At 35.6% G+C, this 19,915-nt stretch overlaps 4 protein-coding genes across 7 annotated transcripts; 3 read left to right on the plus strand and 1 right to left on the minus strand.

The window, feature by feature from the left end:
- Positions 1 to 856: 856 nt before the first annotated feature.
- On the plus strand, positions 857 to 4,849 carry SD2-5 (S-domain-2 5). Of its 2 annotated transcripts, XM_007011797.3 has the most exons (2): positions 858 to 1,228; positions 2,165 to 4,849. In XM_007011797.3, the coding sequence occupies exon 2, from the start codon at positions 2,182 to 2,184 to the stop codon at positions 4,504 to 4,506; it is 2,325 nt and encodes a 774-aa protein (XP_007011859.3). In that variant the 5' UTR covers positions 858 to 1,228; positions 2,165 to 2,181; the 3' UTR covers positions 4,507 to 4,849. The 2 variants fall into 2 exon arrangements, with proteins under 2 accessions (XP_017983804.2, XP_007011859.3); XM_018128315.2 differs by having other exon boundaries at positions 857 to 4,849.
- A 461-nt stretch (positions 4,850 to 5,310) lies between these two features.
- On the plus strand, positions 5,311 to 8,467 carry APX6 (ascorbate peroxidase 6). 2 transcript variants are annotated; one of them, XM_088809432.1, is made up of 11 exons: positions 5,311 to 5,527; positions 5,608 to 5,722; positions 5,834 to 5,961; positions 6,127 to 6,197; positions 6,301 to 6,343; positions 6,439 to 6,535; positions 6,827 to 6,910; positions 7,271 to 7,392; positions 7,816 to 7,882; positions 8,138 to 8,253; positions 8,382 to 8,467. In XM_088809432.1, exons 1-10 carry the CDS (start codon positions 5,353 to 5,355, stop codon positions 8,238 to 8,240), a joined length of 1,005 nt encoding a protein of 334 aa, XP_088665558.1. In that variant the 5' UTR covers positions 5,311 to 5,352; the 3' UTR covers positions 8,241 to 8,253; positions 8,382 to 8,467. The 2 variants fall into 2 exon arrangements, with proteins under 2 accessions (XP_088665558.1, XP_017982018.2); XM_018126529.2 differs by having other exon boundaries at positions 8,138 to 8,467.
- Positions 8,468 to 13,007: 4,540 nt separating this feature from the next.
- Positions 13,008 to 17,576, plus strand: LOC18587791 (protein WVD2-like 6). 2 transcript variants are annotated; one of them, XM_007011799.3, is made up of 9 exons: positions 13,008 to 13,239; positions 13,846 to 14,088; positions 14,175 to 14,417; positions 14,543 to 14,583; positions 14,802 to 14,870; positions 14,988 to 15,084; positions 15,179 to 15,250; positions 15,331 to 15,441; positions 16,660 to 17,576. In XM_007011799.3, the coding sequence occupies exons 2-9, from the start codon at positions 13,852 to 13,854 to the stop codon at positions 17,161 to 17,163; spliced, it is 1,374 nt and encodes a 457-aa protein (XP_007011861.3). In that variant the 5' UTR covers positions 13,008 to 13,239; positions 13,846 to 13,851; the 3' UTR covers positions 17,164 to 17,576. The 2 variants fall into 2 exon arrangements, with proteins under 2 accessions (XP_007011861.3, XP_017982724.2); XM_018127235.2 differs by having other exon boundaries at positions 13,009 to 13,239; positions 14,985 to 15,084.
- Positions 17,577 to 18,313: 737 nt separating this feature from the next.
- Positions 18,314 to 19,000, minus strand: LOC18587792 (Tetratricopeptide repeat (TPR)-like superfamily protein). Its single transcript, XM_088809962.1, has 3 exons — positions 18,938 to 19,000; positions 18,659 to 18,831; positions 18,314 to 18,555 (listed from the first exon to the last, which is right to left on the minus strand). The coding sequence occupies exons 1-3, from the start codon at positions 18,998 to 19,000 to the stop codon at positions 18,471 to 18,473; spliced, it is 321 nt and encodes a 106-aa protein (XP_088666088.1). The 3' UTR covers positions 18,314 to 18,470.
- Between the last annotated feature and the right edge of the window lie 915 nt (positions 19,001 to 19,915).

A 19,915-nucleotide genomic window follows, 5' to 3' on the forward strand; every position in this document is an offset into this window, starting at 1 on the left:
GAAACCATAAAAAGGTAGACTTTTTTTACTTTATTAATTGATTAAATTTTGAAAATTTTTAAATTTATCAATAATGTAAATGCACCCGAATATTTGACTTATTAATTAATATATCATCTACCTATTTAAAGAGTAAGGTTCGAATCTCCTTCCTCCAATTATCAAAAAAAAAAAAATGTAAGTATAAACCAAAAATTAGATACCCAAATCTGAACACTTGATCATTTATTTATTTCATATAATATATTAAATTTTTTTATTATATTTAATTAATTTTTTATATTTATATTTTACATCAAATAAATTTTTATAATTAATAATTAATTAATTATCTATTAATTAAAATGATATTCAATATTTTATATTTAAATGATATATTGACTTATGAAATGATTACGTCGTAGTATCGTAAAAATGTATTATATTATTATTTATTATAATAAATTAACATAACATGTGACGGAAAGAAATAACGTTGTAGGTTTAGCGTTCTCAATGGGAAATGTTCGAAATAAGCAGATGGCGTGGAAAGAAAGGAGAAGAAAAAGTTAAGTTTTGCCCTATTTTGACGTTTGGGGGACCCATTGTTTTGAAGTTTGGCTTAGAACACCCTGACCCAGACTGCGGCAGACATTTCGACACCTGCCCCGAACGTTACTTTCCCACTTGGCATTAAATTATCTCCCAATCCGCCACTGCCATTTCACTTCCTGACCCATACCATTCACTCACCACCCAACCCCCCCCTAATATCCAATTTAATTAAACAAAAACGGTACTCCTATAAGATATATATATAAACAAACAATGCCCCAGTCTATCTGTCATCATGAAGGTTAAAAAACCAATTTTTTGATATTCACATAATGATGGGAATGGTGAATGGGTGTCAAGTTTTTAACCTTTTCAAGTACTACAATGGGTGGGGGAATTTGGGTTCTCAATTTTCCACAAGTTAAACAGATGCGTTAGAAATTATATATTGGATCTATCAAACCCACGTACAATCCAAACTTTGTTTCTTTTTTTTTTTTGACAGTTTCTATATCATCTTTGGAAGTCTAGGAAACACAAAATAAAAGAAATAAATAATCAGCTTGGGAAAGGGAAAAAGGCAGCTTAGATCTCTCTTCAACTCTATGACAAAAGCAGGAAACAGATTGAGGAAAAAGCCAGAGACCCGTGCCTGCAAATCCGCTTGTTTCTGCAACTCACCCAACAAAATGAGGTGAGAGCTACCCGTTTTTTTTTTTATTCCTTTGCTATGTTCTCAGTGTCTCCTTCATACTCTCTATCTTCTTTTGTATTTATTGCTGATGCCAATAGGAGAACACTTCTGAATTTGCTTCTTTTCTTTCACATTCTATTCCGTGTTTCTTCAAAAGGCTTTCCATATCATGGCAAAATGAATAGTACCCATCAATTCTAGTAGGTCGGTTCTCATGGTCAAATGAACAGTGCTCATCAATTGTCAACTTGTCCTTTCCGTTTCTGATTCTGTTCCCCTTTTTTTTCTTTTGTTCCTATTCTGGGCAGTTCTTTCTTGAATTTTTGAGTTTTGAGAAGAGGCTAAACTTTAAGTTCTTAAAACTTATCAGTCATCTGGTTTCTCACCCTGAATTGCAGTTTCTTGCAATTACATGCTTTGTTTTGCCTTCATCTCAACTTGTAAATGTCAAATTTCCTTCCTTTTTTATCCAGTAACTTGTTATCTTATATCTTTAATGTTTTGTTATGGTCTCTTTGTACTCCAAAATCTGAACTTTGTTGAATTTAGGACTAGATAGCTTACTATGCCTTCAAATCTGCTTCCTTCAGAGCTACAATTTTGTGTTCCCGGCAACTTGATGTCAGTTTGGTGCAAAAGAGCTGCCAAATAAGGTTTCGGGAGAAATTATGCTTTGCTGCTTCTTGTATAGACGGTAGAGAACCCATTTTTCTTTCTGTATATCCTCCTTAGTTTAGGGTCAAGAAAATTTCCTTCTTTTTTGTCTATCCGGAGTATTTTGTTGTTCTCTTCTAAGACCTTATTTTGGCTCAATTCGGAGTTTTCTAATGGAAAGTCGAGCTTTTATTCGTTTTCTGTGCTTTTTTGCACTATCTACCCTCCTTTTGTCTGAAACCTGTATGGCTAGCATTCAAACTGTTGGGATGATTAAACCAGGATTTCAAGGTTCTCAAATGAATTGGATCGACAATAATGGGGTGTTTCTCGTATCTAACAACTCAGAATTTGGTTTCGGCTTTACCACTACTTCAGATGTCACGTTGTTTCTACTAGTTATCGTCCACATGGAGACTACAAAAGTAATCTGGGCCGCTAACAGAGACTCCCCTGTTTCGAATTCTGATGACTTTGTGTTTGACAAAAATGGTAACGTGTTATTACGGAAAGGAGTAAGTGTGGTTTGGACAACAAATACTGGTGACAAAGGAGTTTCTGCTATGGTATTGCAGGATTCGGGGAATTTGGTTTTGCAAGGGGATGGTGGCAAAGTAGTGTGGCAGAGTTTTGAGCATCCATCTGATACCCTTATTTCAAACCAAGAGTTTAGAGAAGGAATGAGACTTGTTAGCAATCCTAGCGCCAGTAACTTGAGCTATATTCTTGAAATCAAATCAGGCGACATGATTCTTTCAGCAGGTTACTCAACTCTGCAGCCCTATTGGTCCATGGGGAAGGACACGCGAAGAACCATTAACAAAAATGGTGGGGAGGTCGCCGTAGCATCTCTTGATGCGAATTCATGGAGTTTATTTGATGAAAGCAAAGTCTTGCTATGGCAATTTACAATCTCAGATCCTATTGATGCAAATGCCACTTGGATTGCAGTGTTAGGAAGTGATGGCCGTATATCTTTCTTCAATCTCCATGATAAAGGGTCCTCTTCAACAACAAAAATTCCAGCAGATCTGTGTGGCACGCCAGAAGCTTGTCAGCCATATTTTGTTTGTTCAGGAACTTCAGACAACACCAGGTGCCAGTGTCCATCAGGGCTTGGCAATTGCAAAACAGGTATTGCCTCTCCCTGCAGTCAGGGAAAGGATGCTGTAGATCTTGTTGATGCTGGAACGGGGCTCAATTATTTTGCACTTACCTATGTTTCTCCATCTTCAAAAACTGATCTGAGTGGTTGCAAAGCATCTTGCCTTGGCAACTGCTCCTGTATGGCTGTTTTCTATGACAATAGCTCGAGGAATTGTTTCCTGTTTGACCAGATTGGTAGCTTCCAAAACTCTCAACAGCAGTCTGATTTAGTTGCTTTTGTCAAGATGTCGAGCAATGCAAATGGTGCAGGGGATGGAGGTGGCAAAAAAGGCTTCCCATATGTTGTGATTATAGTTGTTTCTACAGTGCTGGTTATTTTTGGCCTATTTTTTGTGTCATACCGATACTACAAGAAAAAGAAGAAAATGCCACAATCTCCTGAAGAGACTTCAGAAGAGGATAATTTCTTGGGAAGTTTAACTGGGATGCCTGCTCGTTTCACTTACAATGATCTTCAGACTGCTACAAATAACTTCTCTGTTAAGCTTGGGCATGGAGGATTTGGCTCAGTATACCGAGGAACTCTTCCAGATGGAACTCAAATTGCTGTGAAGAAATTGGAACACATTGGTCAGGGAAAGAAAGAGTTTCGGGCTGAAGTTGGTATCATTGGCAGTATCCATCATCTGCACCTGGTCAGGCTGAAAGGCTTCTGTGCTGAAGGGAGCCACCGACTTCTTGCGTATGAATTCATGGCAAATGGTTCCTTAGATAAATGGATCTTCAGGAGAAATAGAGAAGAACCCCTGCTGGATTGGGAAACAAGATTCAATATTGCAGTGGGAACAGCAAAAGGGCTAGCTTATCTCCATGAAGATTGTGATGCAAAGATTGTGCATTGTGACATAAAGCCAGAAAATGTATTGCTTGATGACAATTTCCTAGCCAAAGTCTCAGATTTTGGCTTGGCAAAGCTAATGACTCGAGAGCAAAGCCATGTTTTCACCACTCTAAGGGGCACCAGGGGTTACCTTGCACCTGAGTGGATCACAAACTACGCAATATCAGAGAAGAGTGATGTTTACAGCTACGGCATGCTGCTGCTAGAAATCATTGGCGGAAGGAAAAACTTTGACCCTGAAGAATCTTCGGAGAAATCTTACTTGCCGTCCTATGCTTTTAAGATGTTAGACGAAGGGAAGCTGAGAGACATCCTGGATTCGCGGCTGAGTATCCAAGGAGAAGATGAGAGAGTTTTTACTGCTGGCAAAGTTGCATTATGGTGCGTACAGGAAGATATGCATTTAAGGCCATCAATGACCAAAGTTGTTCAAATGCTAGAAGGTCTCTCCCCTGTTCCAAAGCCGCCAATGTCTTCCCCATTGGGTTCTCGCCTTTATTCAAATTTCTCAAAATCGATGACCATGAGCGGAGAGGGCACATCCTCAGCCTCAGGACCATCAGACTGCAACAGTGATGCTTATCTTTCAGCTGTGAGGCTTTCTGGTCCAAGATAACAATTGCTGAAGATGGGGGAGTTTGGTGCAATTGTTTCATAGATTGTATCATGTTTTAACATCTCATCTGCCCTGTATATTTGTTAGATTTAGTTTTCAAAAATTTTTGTAATACTAGCTTTTAGCTGATACAAATCAAGCCTCAGGATCATCCCTTTTTTCTGTATAATTAGTATTGATTTTGACCAAACTTGCAAGACAAAGTAACTCCAACATGTACTGTTAACAGCTGAAAACATCAAGCAAAAAGAAACTTAAACAAAAATGTAAGAAATTGCAATGTGGAGAAATTTTGACAGTAGTAGGAATGTCAATGGGTAAGATACTCGTTATTTCTTTACAATACGTTAACTCGAATTTTATAAATATTTTATTAATTTTTAAATTACTACTCGAACCTAAATTTGAATAGTTTAGACACAATTTGTTAAATGTATATATCTATTAATTATCTAATTAAAATAATTATATATATATTATTAATGAAAATTAAATTAATAAATTAAAATTAGTTTATAAAAAATAAATTACAATTTAAAAATAATATGTAAAACAATTAATAAATTTTAATAAGTATTACGTTAATTAAAATAATTTATAAATAACATATATAATTAAAATTTAATGTTAAAAATTATTATTTATAATCGAATTTGAATAACTTCTCTAACCTTTGACAGGTTGACATCTGACTTCTGCAGGCCATAAACCAATCCAGTCTCTTGACTTTCCTTGCTCCTGGTGAACTCAACTGCAGCCGATCACCACCCTTTACCCTCCAAAAAGATGAAACCTTTTCCGCAGTGAGGACTGTCTGAACCGCTCATTTGCAGCCGTCCGTAGAGGATGATGAGTTCATCAGCAACCTCGAGTTCCTCTCCCTTCTCTTCCACCTCTACTTTCTCTTCATCTAAATTCAAATTCAAATTTCCCTCCCTTTCCCAACGGTCCTCTCTCCTAACGGTCGAATCTCGCGGCAAGCCATCCACGGCTTGTTCTTCCACCATCCGCGACGCCTCAGGTGATAAAAGGAAAGCAAGTGGTGGTATTAGAGTTTTAATCTTTTGTACTCATTTAAAAGAAAAAGGTCTTGAATTGCAGGACAAATTCGCCATTGCAGCTTGAGTCGGAGGAGAGGGCTGGCGTTTACCGCAACGCTGCCGTTTCTTTTCCCTCTGCATGAATTTGTGGGTAATGGTGGCGCTAAGGCAATTGAGTAAGTTCTAAGTTATGCAAAAAAAGAAAAAAAAAACTCTTTTTTTTGTTGGGTTTTTGAATTTACCTTTAAATTATCAATTGTGGACGATGATCATTATTGATTTTGAAGGTCAGGTCAGAGAGAGTATCTGCGTATAAAGGAAGAGATAAGCAAAGTTGTAACCAAGGGGAAGGCTGCCGGTGTTCTTCGCTTAGTATTTCATGACGCTGGAACCTTTGAAATGGCTGAAAATTCAGGTACCAAAACTTGCCAAATTATTTAGTAATTGGAATTCAGAAGGATCTGAGTTTGGGTTTATTTTGATTGAATCAATTTGAATTCTGTTTTGTAGCATGCTAATGTTCGTTTAGTAAAAGCTCTTGAACCAATGAATTTACTGTTATTTTTCATTGTTCATGCAGGTGGTATGAATGGTTCTATAGTTTATGAACTTGAAAGACCTGAAAACGCTGGCCTCAAAAAGTCTCTGAAGGCATTCTCTCAGTTTTTCTCTTTTTTAATTCAGACAAAAGTTATGTCTTTATATGTACTTTTGGCTTTTGCTTTCCTCGTGATTCTAATGCATTGTTGTTTAGGTTCTGGAGAAAGCAAAGAAAGAAGTGGATGCAATACAACCAGGTTTTACTTTCTGAAAAATCAGATGAAAAGATTTTGACAGAAATGGATGGTACGTCACCGTGCTAATATGTTGTGTATTTTTTTTCCTTTGTTAGTATCATGGGCAGACATGATTGCTGTGGGTGGAGCTGAAGCAGTTTCTGTTTGTGGAGGTCCGAAAATCCCTGTTGCATTAGGCAGACTAGATTCTGCGTAAGCACATAGCTTTGACCTTATAAAATGACATGGCTTAAGTAATACAGAACTTAGTTTCTGATTAACTAGGTATGTAAGGATGTTTTCCCAAGATAAAAGCTAGAAACTGCCATTCAAACTGACTAAATGAGTATAAAGTTACTTCCTAACTCTTTACTATTACCTGATAATCTTGAACTTTTTAGTTCTCTGCCGTGTTAACTTGGAGCACTGACTCATTTCTTAGTACATTATGTGGCAACTACTTGAGATTTTACCCCATTACTGAAAGGCAAATATTCAATGTAGGGAGCCAGATCCTGAAGGGAAGCTTCCCCAAGAATCTCTGGATGCTTCTGGCTTAAAGCAGTCATTTCAACGGAAGGGCTTCTCGTGAGTTTTTGCGAGCAAACATCCTTTTACATTTTCGTGTTTCATGTTTACATCTGTTTGATATCCATAAATCAATCTTCAATGATTTGAGCTGGATGTTAAATCATTGGCAACATAGCTTACTTTTGCCATGATATCTAGATTTTTTTTTTTCCATGATACATGTGGATGGCTCTTCCCCGTGTGAAAAATAATTTTTTTTCCCATAAGAACTTAAAAGTTTGGTTAAATATAAAATAATTTTCATGACATAGATAAGAAGTTTTGATAGCTATTATCCATTTGAAATTAATGAATTCATGACTTAATTGTAAACATTCAGTTTGAAGAAATACATGGCATGTTGTTCTCTTTTTGCAGAACACAAGAACTAGTTGCTCTATCTGGGGCTCACACTCTCGGGAGTAAAGGTTTTGGAAGTCCAGTTGCTTTTGATAACTCATACTTCAAAATTCTTATGGAGAAACCATGGAAGTCTTCAGGTGCATAACTCAACATGGAATAATATTTATACTCTTTTATTTCTCTTAATCCTTTTGCTTGTTTCCCATTCAACAGAGTTAAGATACTGCCTTCGAAGAAATGGTTGAAGCTTGATGTTAGAGATATTCCAAATGAGAGTTTCTAATTAATACAAGTATTTTCTGTAAATGCTGATTATGAAGACACTTTAGACATTCTATACTTCCCTTATTCTCAAAACTAATATGTCAAACGATACCTAAAATGTATAGAATCAGAGTAGCCCTTAATAGGGATTTGAGCCAGGTCTTCATTTGCTTATAGCGTCAAGGGACTCTCTCTCATTTATGTTTTATTTTCAGCTAGTCAATTGCTGATACATTTATGTTCTGTACTCCGAACTGTTTCTGTTATTTCTGATTTTTTTTTTTTTTTTTGTGTAGCTGGTATGTCAAGCATGATCGGGCTTCCTTCAGATCATGCCATTGTAGAGGATGATGAATGCTTAAGGTTCGTCTTTGGAAATCCTCTTAAATTTCCATTTAGTTGTTATCCTGTCTCATCTTGAATTCTTACCAATATAGTTATTATCATTAAGCCTAAGTTGGTATAAGGGGTTCTCCATTAAGAACATTTAAATGCAATTCTTGCTGGCAAGCCCATAAGGGGGACTGAGGAAGATGGTTGTTTGGGAAGATCACTTGCATGCATATAAAATTTTCGTTAGTATACTTAACTAATGGAAAGCTTATATATGATTCACAGGTGGATCACAAAATACGCAGACAATCAGAATATATTCTTCGAAGATTTTAAGAATGCTTATATCAAACTAGTGAATTCTGGTGCAAGGTGGAAAAGCATGTGATGACTTTGAAAGAGTGAGATTGTGTTCATTTCTTGTCTTCTTGATGATTTAGGATACAGTGGTGTTCACAGAATATAATTATACGAAAAGACATGCCTTTATGTTGGTAGATAAATATCAGAAGGATTGTCATTCTTTCAGGTTTTGAGAGCAGTTAGAGAGGCCTGAAAGTGGAGCCACGGAATGTTTCAATTCAGGAAATAAAGCTTAACATTTCATTCGTAGCACTTTCTTTCTGTTTCTTTGTTTCTTCCGGCGCTGTGTATTCATATCTATCAGGTTGGTGGACTCAACTTGGCTGGTTGGTATGAAGCCTGCATTACTGCTGCGAAGCAAGCAATATTTAAGTTCTAATTTAACCCTCCATGGACTTAATCTCAAGCTTGCTTTGCTCTTTCCTGAAAAGGTTCTCATCCTGAATTGGTTCAAGAAACTCTAAAATCTCTTACAAAATCACTGTTGAAATTTAGAAGCAGTGAATCTCATGATCAACTAATGCAATATTCGCAGGATCAGTTTCTCCTGGATCACCAAATGCACAAAAACTATGTCAGGGTTAGCACTTATTACCCAGGAGGTCAAGTTTACGTGATCAGTGATGAACCAAGCTTAATTCCCACAGAATGAGAAGAATGTTAGAGATACAGAGAGAGAGAGAGAGAGAGAGAGAGAGAGTGTGTGAAAGAATATAGACATTGATGAAACTGTACAAAAGCATGTGCTAGACCGTTGAACCAGATCTGAAAATTATGCTACTGAACAAGGAAATACATCCAAAACCTGTACATTATTTTTTTGGTAGCCTGCAGGTGTGGGTCAAGCTTGAAATATGTAACAACTCAGCTCCTATGTCTTAATCTTCCAAAGTAACAGGGTAGTATTTTTATATTTACGTTTTACACCTACCGGTTCTTGTCTCAAGGATAGGCAGTCAAGGGTTAGGGGGGGTTCTGCCCCTGCACGTGGGAATCATTGCCTATAACAAACCAGAATTCCCTTCTCCCTTCTAGTTTTATGGGAGATAATTTCCATTAAAAATCAAATGAGAGAAGCATTATCATTCTCCCTGCATTATCTGCCATGGTCCCTCCCCCTTCCCAGTTTTCACATAGGACAGGTTACTAGAGGGACCAGAGTGCCCATGTTTGATGCCCCTCCATGACAGTGACTTCTCCAAGCTCTTTTCTAGGATATTATATCTCCACCACCAAAAATACAAATAAATATGTACAGTTTTATCTGTTTGATTAATTGGGTAGATACTTCCATTCTAAGGGCTTTGATTGGGCTGATGTTATAACTGGATTTGATAGTTTGAATAGACATAATTCAGCACTAAATAACATATGATTTCTCTCTTTTTATCTTGCTATTTGTTTTCTTGGGATAGGGGGGCCTACTTGTTATTCCACAATTATGAATCACAAATTTCTTTCTTAAAAATTTTAAACCATATATTGTGTATATCCACATCAATATGTTTTATGTATATAATTTCGATATCCCATTATCCATCACTCTCTTTCATTCTTTTAATGTTATTTTTGTATTTAAAAATTAAAAATAATTAAAATATATATATTAGGCCAAGCATTACGCAGCAGAGGGTGGCCAGGGGTCCATTGCTTCTACAGTCCGCAAAAGATTGCCTTCTAATCCCCTCCTTGAGAGAGAGAGAGAAAGACAATTCTCAAGGAAACTCTTTTCCACTCTTCTGTCTCCTTCAATCATTTTCCTACTTGCTTAAGGTAATTACATTACATTATAATCATTTCAATACATTAACAAATTCTGTTAGCCGGCACAAGTTTTTTCTTTATGATAATCACAATGACTTTTGAAATGAGAAAAATTTTCTTTTCTCGATTTAATTTAATAGTGTTGATCGAACCAATTACGATTATCGACTCAATTGATAAGTTTGCTCGTCTGAATGGTAAATAATTTCATGATAATTCTTTGTTGTCCTTGATTTCTATGGAGAAAGCAGAAAGGTTTTGCAAGCACCAGTGGTTACGTTAGCCAAACAACAGGATGAGAGCAAGCATGGAGGCCAAGACCTAACATGAAGGTAGCAACTGGTACTGGGGTTTTGGAAAAGGGACCCACTTCACACGTGCAAATGCTAAGGAATGTACCCAATAAGGAAGGGCACGGGAACATGCATTTATCACCTCAACGCTCATTCCACCTTCTGCCTCACTCACGTGCTTCTCCCCTCTTGCACGTGCCATGTACATATCCACACCTTTGGATTTTGGAACTTTTTATTTATCACGAAAAGAAAATGTTTTGACCGATGATTTTATTAGTTAAATTTTTAGAATGAATACTTCACTTAAATCAATTGACAATATGTATAGAAGGTTTTGTTATATTTAAGTGCTCAATATATCTCTCATTTAATTGATATAAAAAATCTTTTTATCATCATTTCGATATTTTCTTTTACGTATAAAGAAAATAAATATATAATATAAAATGAATCATAAACAAAACCGATAGAAAGATCCGTAAATGGAAGCAATGTCTGTTCTGATGCTAGTGATATCAAAATGAAAATAACATTTAATTGGATACTATGTTGAATTATAACAATATCAATCAAACGAAATCTTAATACTCCGATTAAATTGTTCTACCTATTTAGCTATAAACTAAGATTTAGAAAAGAAAAGAGAGAGAGAAAGAGAGAGAGAAGGGCCATGATGACATCATTTTCAAATAAGACTAAATTGATAAAAATAATTATTTACAAGGTTGACAAAAACCCAACCTAAGCTTAAACCTTATCTTTGTGGCTGCTGCCCAACTTGGCTTGAAAGCATTTCTGACTTATCAATTTGGTGATTGCAGTTTCTTAAGCAAAGCAATTCCTCTGCTTTGACTATAATTGGTTTACGCTTATAATAATCCATTCTACTATGATTACTAAAGTACACTTAAAGCTAAGAAATTTTAATTTCTTGCTTTCAAATAAAATAATCAAGACCAATTAATTTGTCACATTCAAATGTCTAGGCAGCTAATTTCCTGATTAAATTTAGTAATTAGCAGGTAAAGTTTTCCACAAGAAATGACCCTTACCTAAGATAATGACAATGAAAAAAGAGTCTAGCTTGCCATATTTCATTTTCTACTAAAATTCCATTATCTCATGTTGAAAACTTTTTATAAAAGGAAAATTATTCGGAAAATTATTCGATTACGTTCAAATCGGTACAAGATGTGATTAACTTGAAATTCATCTTTTACGTCTCTAGAAGTTTAGTTGGATGACATTTATAACTATACTACTTATATACAGTTAATTTTTAAATTTGGTATCATGAGTTGAGTGACACGAATTGATCGTGTGACATAATTATTTAAAAATAAAAATAATCATAACATTAAATATTAAATTAAAGATATTTTCATTTTTTTAATTTATTATATGACTCCTTTCTTCCTTCCGTTCTATTTTTATTGTATTTTCTCTTCTCAATGTGAAATTGTTAAACGTCTACCTTGTAAAAAAAGATAATTATGATCTTAATTTCATTAATTTTAAAGAAATTTAATTAATTTAATGTCTTAATTTTTGCAAAGATAATTAACATGCAAGGATTAGACTTGATTTGGATGTCCGATAAAAACATGGTGTCAGTTAGTTAATAAGACAAGAAATAGATTAAAATAATTAAACCTGATTAATTATTAATTAATTCTCTTTAGATCTAATCCAAGCTTCGATTAATTCAACCTTTGATTTAATTCAAAACTAAAACCAAATTTAAATCAGTAAACTAATTGCACATGCTGCTTTTATTGTCGCCCTAAACAGTTGAATTTAATACTGAAAGAAAAAATTAAAAGAATGATTCAAAATGAAGATATCCACTTCGAAATCAATTACATTATTGCTGGATTTTCTTTCCTTTTATAGTATTTTTATTTGTTCAGAGAATAGAAAATTACAAAAAACATCGTGTGAAATTGTAAAATTTTATTTCGGACACAATTGCAAAATTGACCCTTAAATTAAAGCATCATCCTGAATTTTACAAAAATCCGTTGACCTAATTTTAATTTTTCCAAAATCCAAGTACTCATTGACAAAACAATAAGACAAAAAACTCTTTTCTCTTTTGTATAAATTTCACCTAACACTTTTCGTAATTTTAACTTTTTTACATATTATTCTATAATTTTTCTTATAATCAACATGTTTTAGATATATATATATATTTTCAATTAATATCATGCCATATCTTTTATTTTCACAAGAAATTAAAGTTAATTGTATTTAATAAAATTACAAAATATATAATTTTATTATAAAAATAGAAATTATTAATGCAACACTAATTAAGAAAAAAAATATTTACAAAATGTCTTGATTCAAAGTTAATTTATTTGCTCAGATATTTCTATAATTTTACTTCATTTAATATTTTTTGTACAAAAAATTATCCATATCCATGCTAATTAAAAAAATATTTACAAAATGCTAATTAGGGAAGAAAGTAATCATAAGATATGGTAAGAAAAAAAATTAAAATTACGATTAAGTGTAAGTAAAATAGTGGGAGAGTGGCAATGGGGATAGCAGTTACTTAACGGTATAAAAATTAGTCCGAAAAATAAAAAAATAAAATAAATCCGTATTTGGTAACCGTATTTGGGGAATCCGTCATTTTCTGTGAAAGAGAGTGACCTGGAAATGGATTTGAAAGCCGCTCGTATAAAAGACCTTTCAACCTACAAAAATAGAACCGATACAACTTTCAAAGAAACAAACAAAAATCCAAAAAAAAAAAAACGAAATTTCAAATTTCAATTATTTTATTTTAATTTTTTTTTTCCGAAGGTCTTCCTGTTTAGGGCCCTAGATCCTCTAATCTTCACTGTTTATCTTACTCTCTTTCTTCTCAGATCTTTTCCCATTTTCTTCGCTAATTTCTCTCATTAATCTTCTCGGCTTCATGGAGTTTTGATTTGTCGCACGCTTCACGAGGTAAGAAGGAAAAATAAGTAGAACTTTTCTTTTTTCTTTTCCTTTTCTTCTTTTATTTTTAGTCTTTTTTCTAGTTCTCGATTGTTTGGTTCCTGAGAAAGACTGAGGGAAAATTTTTCATGTTTTTTTTGGGTAAGAGTAGATCAATGTGAAGTGAAATGTGTTAGTTGTTTGGCTGTTTAAGTGACGTTCTGTTGAAGATCTCTGTACTCATTGGAGGTTTACTCTACTGAAAGCGTCTTTTTTACTCGGATTTTCACTGATTGGATTCCGCTTTTTTTTTTTTTTTTAAATTGTAAAAGCAACGGCTGATGTTTTTGAATTGGATTTTCGTTTACTGTTTATCTGCAAATATAAGATCTAATTTAGTTTTTTTTTCCACTCATTGTTTCTCAAATTTTATAGCAACAAACAATATTATAAGTGCATTAAATGTTTTTAAAATCCAAATTTGATCTCTTGTTTGTCGTTTTGAACTTGAAATTGATCAACGTGGATAGAAATAGAACAATGAAAATCTGTAAAATAGTAGTATAATTAGTTATCGCTGTGAGGGTTTGAGGAATATTTAATTAGTGAAAGTGTTTGTTTTTATGTCTGTTACAGTGTGCGATGGATTCCGATAATCTCTTGTCTGCTGGTGGGCTTGAGATTGCCCATCGAAATGGTGTTTATCCACAACTTCGAGTGTCTGGGGACGATAGTGAAATTTCAGATAATGTGAATGGGAATGTTGAGAAAGCCGCCAAGAGTTATGTGCAGAATGGAATGGATGATAATGGAACAACTGGGGAAGCTAGAGAAGGATCGAATGACTTTGTGGAAATCAATGGCTTGATTGATTCTAAGGTAGTAGGTCTTACATTCTGTTTGAGCGCTTTTATTAATTAATATTAGTCTGATTTCATACTTACCATTGTGTCTGTTTTTTATAGGAAGGGGAATTGAAAGATAATGCGAAGCAATCCAAACCTCAGAAGGTTCAAGGCAAGACCAAGAATGAGAAGCCCTCTGGTCCCAAAAATGTTTCTTCAACTTTAGTGAAGAAAAGTAAAGATGGAAAAAGTGCAGACGTGATGTTGACAACTTCAAATGGTGGTTCTGTTGCTACAAATTCACGTCTAAAACAGCCTCTTAAAAGTATGTCATTTAATGAAAGACAAGCCAATGCATCGAAGGTTAGAGTTGATGTTACTACTGATTTCTTTGTTATGTGCATTATTCTGTTGTTAATTTTGTCTGGGTTTCGATTACTGTTTTCTGCCTTTCTGATCATTTCTTTTCTTCTCTCTGTTTCTGGCAGCAATCTGAAAAGCCTGATGCGGCCTTCTCTGAAGGCACTATGTACGTACTGCTTGTGCTTATGTTTGAATTTCTGTTCTCTACTTTTTCTCATGGAGCCCTCTGCCCTTGTTATTGTTTTTTGTTTACAAACTGAGAGAGGAAGCTCTTAGTGGCCACCTATCATCTATTTATTTTCCCCTGAAATTAGGATATCTGTGCCTGGTGATGACAGATTTTTTTCTCCAGCGATATCTGAACTGTTCTATTGTGTGTTTCAGGGAAAAACCAAAGCTGAAGCCTCTGAAGAAAGGACCTGTTAATAAAGCTGAGGGAGACACAGAGTCCTTGTATCCTTTTTAGTTTGAACTTTTTGTTATCACTTTCTTCTGGGAGTCTCTTTGGCACTCTTGTCTATAGATTTATAAATGACATTTATATGTTTGTCCTTAATTGCTTCATGGAAGCCCCACAGCAGCTGATGCCAAACCTCGTAGGGTTGGTACTCTTCCAAATTATGGTTTCAGTTTTAAGTGTGATGAACGCGCTGAGAAAAGGAGAGAGGTTAGTGCTTTATATCATATTCTCAAGATTTAATGTTGTCTATTCTTGCAGCATTTATATTTCCCTTATAAGTTCTCACCATTGTGTTTTGCAGTTCTACACAAAACTTGGGGAAAAGATTCATGCAAGGGAAGTAGAAAAGAGCAATTTGCAAGCAAAGTCCAAGGTGTTTTTTTGTGAATGTAGTGGCCTATGGTCCCAGAATTGTTTGTTTCTTATCATAACAATATTTCAATTTTATGCCAGGAAACTCAAGAAGCTGAGATTAAGATGTTGAGGAAGAGTTTGAACTTTAAAGCAACTCCAATGCCAAGCTTCTATCAGGAACCTCCACCTCCTAAGGTGGAGTTAAAGAAGGTTTGTTTGTAATTTTTGGTCATGGATATCATCAAGCTTCTATGAATAATGTGAAACATGTCAGACATATGAAGAATGATTATACTGTAACTCTATAACCCAGTGGCTATTTGGTTTGAGAGGTGAGAAATTTTAAGAATTGTTTGAATGTGCTGATGTGTAGAAAGCTAGGTGAGCCTTCTTTTGGATGTAGAAACTTGCATAGGCAAATTCATCGCTGTAATTCAATATTAACTACAATGACATCCTTATTCATGTTCTCTCTCTCTTTTTTTTTCCTTTGGGGTGGGGGAGGGGAGGAGTGAAATGCCAAACATGTAGGTGCCAAGGTTATGTTTTACAGTTTGCTACCTTTTCCAGTTGTACGCATTTTTTAATCAGGCATTTGCACATCTCTCTGCTCATCATTCTACCAGAGCCATTTTCTTTTCTGCAAAAAGCTGATAAAATTAACTTACATACAACTGGTTAACAATTAAATCTGTGTTGCAATTATTAACGAAAGCCTTTCTGAATGAACCTGAGACTGTAAAACTGATTTATTGCTGACATGAGGTTCAAGGGATAAATTTTCTGTAGTCTTTCAGACCCTTTGTATTATGCCATCAGATGCAAATTTAGATGCTTTTCCCTATATTTTCTGTGGGTGTTTGATTCTGTGCTGAACTTGGTTGGTCCCTGTTAGACTAAGTCATGTCAGCTGCCTCATCTGCTCTTGGGGCTGCCTTGTACTAGTCATTCTGTGGATGCCTCTTAAACAGTACCAAGTGATGTCAAAAGCTACTTTATGCAAAATATTGTAGTCAAATGTGTTTTATATTAAAATATCCCTGTTTAGGCGTGATGTTTTCAGTTGTTGACACATTTACATTGGTGGGAAGTCCAACTTCATCAGGAGAGTTTCTTATTTGTTTTTTTGGGCCAAGGTTTATCCACTTTGGTTCAACCTCTTGAATGGATAACATTGAATTGAACTGCTTTAAGTTGCCTTGGCTCATTCCTGACCTCACAGCCAATTTGATTTTTGCTTTGTTCAGCATGTGGACAGATGCATCATGTTATAGTATAATTCTTGCATATACAATTCTAATGACAATACGCAAGCTGTTAACCATAATCAAAGTTTATTGGTCCATTTCTATATCTCAGTCTGCTATGTGGCAGCTTTGAATTTCTCTCTGTTTGCAGCATTGATCTTTTTCTATTGCCTGGATGCAGATACCACCAACAAGAGCTAAATCTCCGAAGCTTGGTCGAAAAAAAGGCTCAACTCCTTCAGAGTCTGATGGTAACAGCAATAGTGGCCACCAATCAGGCCGGCTAAGTCTGGATGAGAAGGCATCTCAGAGCATCTCCGGCAAAGTTATTTCTCCTGTCCATGCAAGGAAGCCACAGCGGAAATCACTTCCCAAACTGCCTTCTCAGAAGACTAGTTTGTCCAGTGCAGCAAATGAAGAAAAGACATCCAAGGGATCCAATCAGGAAAAGGTAACTGCATCTAAAGCAACTACTGAGGGTAAGATAGCCTCATCTAAAGCAACAAATGAGGAGAATACCACCTTATCTGATGTGACCAATGAAGAATTATCTCCAGTCCAGCAGCAGGAGGCAGTTTCTACAGCTGATTCAGGTGAAAGTCAGCTCTACATGGATCAAGCGCCAGTGATTGGAGAGGAAGGACAGTTGGACTTGGTGCAAGAGCCTATTGCACTGCAGCACTAAGCATGGCAATGGTTTCAAGTGGATGTTCATATAGAAAAGCTCTTGACCTCATTTGGCCTAATAAGGACGTCTAAGACTGAATTATTTGATGATCAAGGCATGAAAAAAAAAATTCTACATTACGGGTTATGATGTTGTCTTCCTCCAATATTCAGCAGCTTTGGTTGTTTCGTGTGTTGCGTGCAAAGGTTGCTGGGCTTGTTGTTAGGATTCTGCATTCCTGTTTGCAGCACTGTATGTGAAATCATTTACCAAGTTGTCCTAATTTATGTTGTTTAAGGATGGCTTATTGAATATATTTTGGGAAATTTTGGAGTTGTCTGCTGTTAGATAATCCATGATCGATTAGGGTTTGTCTGAACCTGCTGAACAACTTGGTATTGTGAATTAAGTCCATTTTGAAGTTCCGAGTCTGCTACATTGTGTATAAATGTTTTCTGTTTTATTCTATAGTGCCTAGGTTATTTTGCAAGTATTAGATCCTCAGCCGCCAGTCATTCAGGTAATACCATGAGCAACAACATATATGTAGCATGATTGAAGATTTGAATTGGTCATAGCCTTATTTTTTTATTTTCGTTGCCATAATGTGGATGTCAATGGGTGTTTTGTAATCAGATATTTTGTATTACTAGATCTGATTTAAGCATGATTGGAGTATCTTATAATCGAGTTCAAGTAAAATTCGGGGTTTGGATTTTGTATCTGTTGATATCTCTAAACGAATGCTGATAAAATCATGAGGGGTTTCATACTCTATAAAACAATCTTGTAAGGAGTTGGAAATTATTAGCAGCAGAGCTCAGAATATGTGGAATGCTGATAGGGGCATGGAAGAAAGGAATAGGAACATAAGCATCCGTATCTGAGAAAGAGAAAGGCATGTACGAGGAAATGCAACTGTGGGCCACGTGGGGAAAAGTGGGCATCAAGCGTGGAAATCAGGGCGGAGAGACGCTTTCTTTAATAAAGGTTTCGGCATGGTTGTCAAGAAAAAAAAATTTGGAGAAAATTGATTCCCACGAGGAGAAAGCATAAATACACAAACGGACATGACAAAAAAAGAAAAAAGCAGCAGAATTAAGCAAGGTTAATAAGAAGCAGCTGGTCATAAGAGGACGATCCTGGTCAGAATTTATGTCAATTTTTAAAGTATTATCTATTTTATTTTATTGAATTTTACGGTTTTATTTAAAAAAAAAAACATTTTTAAGTCGACGTAAGATTTATGGTTTTCCTTTGAGACCGTGACAGCTGGGGTGTGTATGTCGAAGTTTTGGTACAATGTTTGATGTTCTAATTTCTGCTCATCTTTCTGTTGCCTTGTCTTCTTCTTCTTCTTCTTCTTTTCCAGCAGCCCACTCAAGTCGAGCATAAGATGCAAGGACATGGCTGCATCAAGGATACCCAAAGTTCAACATTTTCCATAATGAAAGCAGAACTGGCTAGATGTCATCTGGTAGTGGGCAAATTAAGAGGGATGAGAAAGTTATACTAATCATCAGGGGAAGCCTGAGCAGCTCGATGAGAATAATATAGAGCACGAGCTCCATCTCCATGGTTAATCCATATCAAATCTCCATACATTGATAAAACTTCCCCATCATCTGGTTTCACCAAAATGGCTCTCTCGCAATACTCCTCAGCTTTCAGAAGATCACCCCGTACCTAATGAAATATCAAACGACATGAGGTTGCAACATTACATCAAAAAGGAAAGAAGACAATCAAATCAACAGAAAAAGACTTTGAGGTTTCTCACTTCTTCCCTTACCTCTACCAAGAATTTAAGGTAATTTGTAAGAAGAAGAGTGTCTCCAGGGTAAGTTTTTATCATATTCTGGTAATACTCGTCCAAACTTTGTTCCCCTCGACCCCAATCTCCAAACCCTTTTCCTCCAGCCCTCACACCAACACCGCCACTAGGTAGCTTTTGCCTTGGAATAGCCATTTGCCTCATGTTGCACTCCGGCGATGTTCTTTGGATTTTGTTGATCGATGAGGCTGTCAAGGCAATCGGTTTTGATGGGAGCCTACGTGAGGAGTCAACCGCAGGCGAGCTCTGAGGAATGCACGTTGTGAGGACTGGCGGTGATGAGCTTCTTAGAAGCATTTTTGCTGCTTTTTCTTTTTCTCTTGTTTGATGAAAGCCTAAGGAAACAGACAGGAATGTTATATATATACATATACACACTAATCCTATTCATAGTTTAACTTAAATTCTTAAATAAATATTATTGTCTAACAAGGTAACAGTATTGTATTACAATTCTAACTAAATAATTTTTATAATTATCTTAACAAGAAAAATCATGCAGGATACCAAATAGGTAACGATGCTTGGTCTCCACGCCACAGGTCAGTGGCTCGGTGGTCTACCTTTTCTTGCAACATGGTGTTCTTGATGTTTATCCCAAGAGCTTGCATGGTCCGAATTTGTTTCTCACATATGCTATGTCTTCACCGTAAAAAACTCTCCAAAGACAAGAACCGTTCAAATTGTAAAAACTTTACAGAAATCAGTTTGTCTTTAGTTTGAGATTGATTGTCCGGAAATGGATAAGATCAATGTTCAGACACCCTTTTATTGTAAAAAATGTACTTTGATTAACATGCCTGAGGAGCCTGCAATCTATCTAGCTACCCTAAATTTGGAAAGACTGGATTAGAAATTTATGTTACATGCCCAATTAAGCACAAGCACAAGCAGGTGAACTCTAAATCCATTAGATGAACAGATAACTGAGTTTGG

The sequence above is a fragment of the Theobroma cacao genome, chromosome 9 (genome assembly GCF_053813885.1).
Source record: "Theobroma cacao isolate CCN51 chromosome 9, ASM5381388v1, whole genome shotgun sequence".
Classification (NCBI taxonomy): Eukaryota; Viridiplantae; Streptophyta; class Magnoliopsida; order Malvales; family Malvaceae; genus Theobroma; species Theobroma cacao.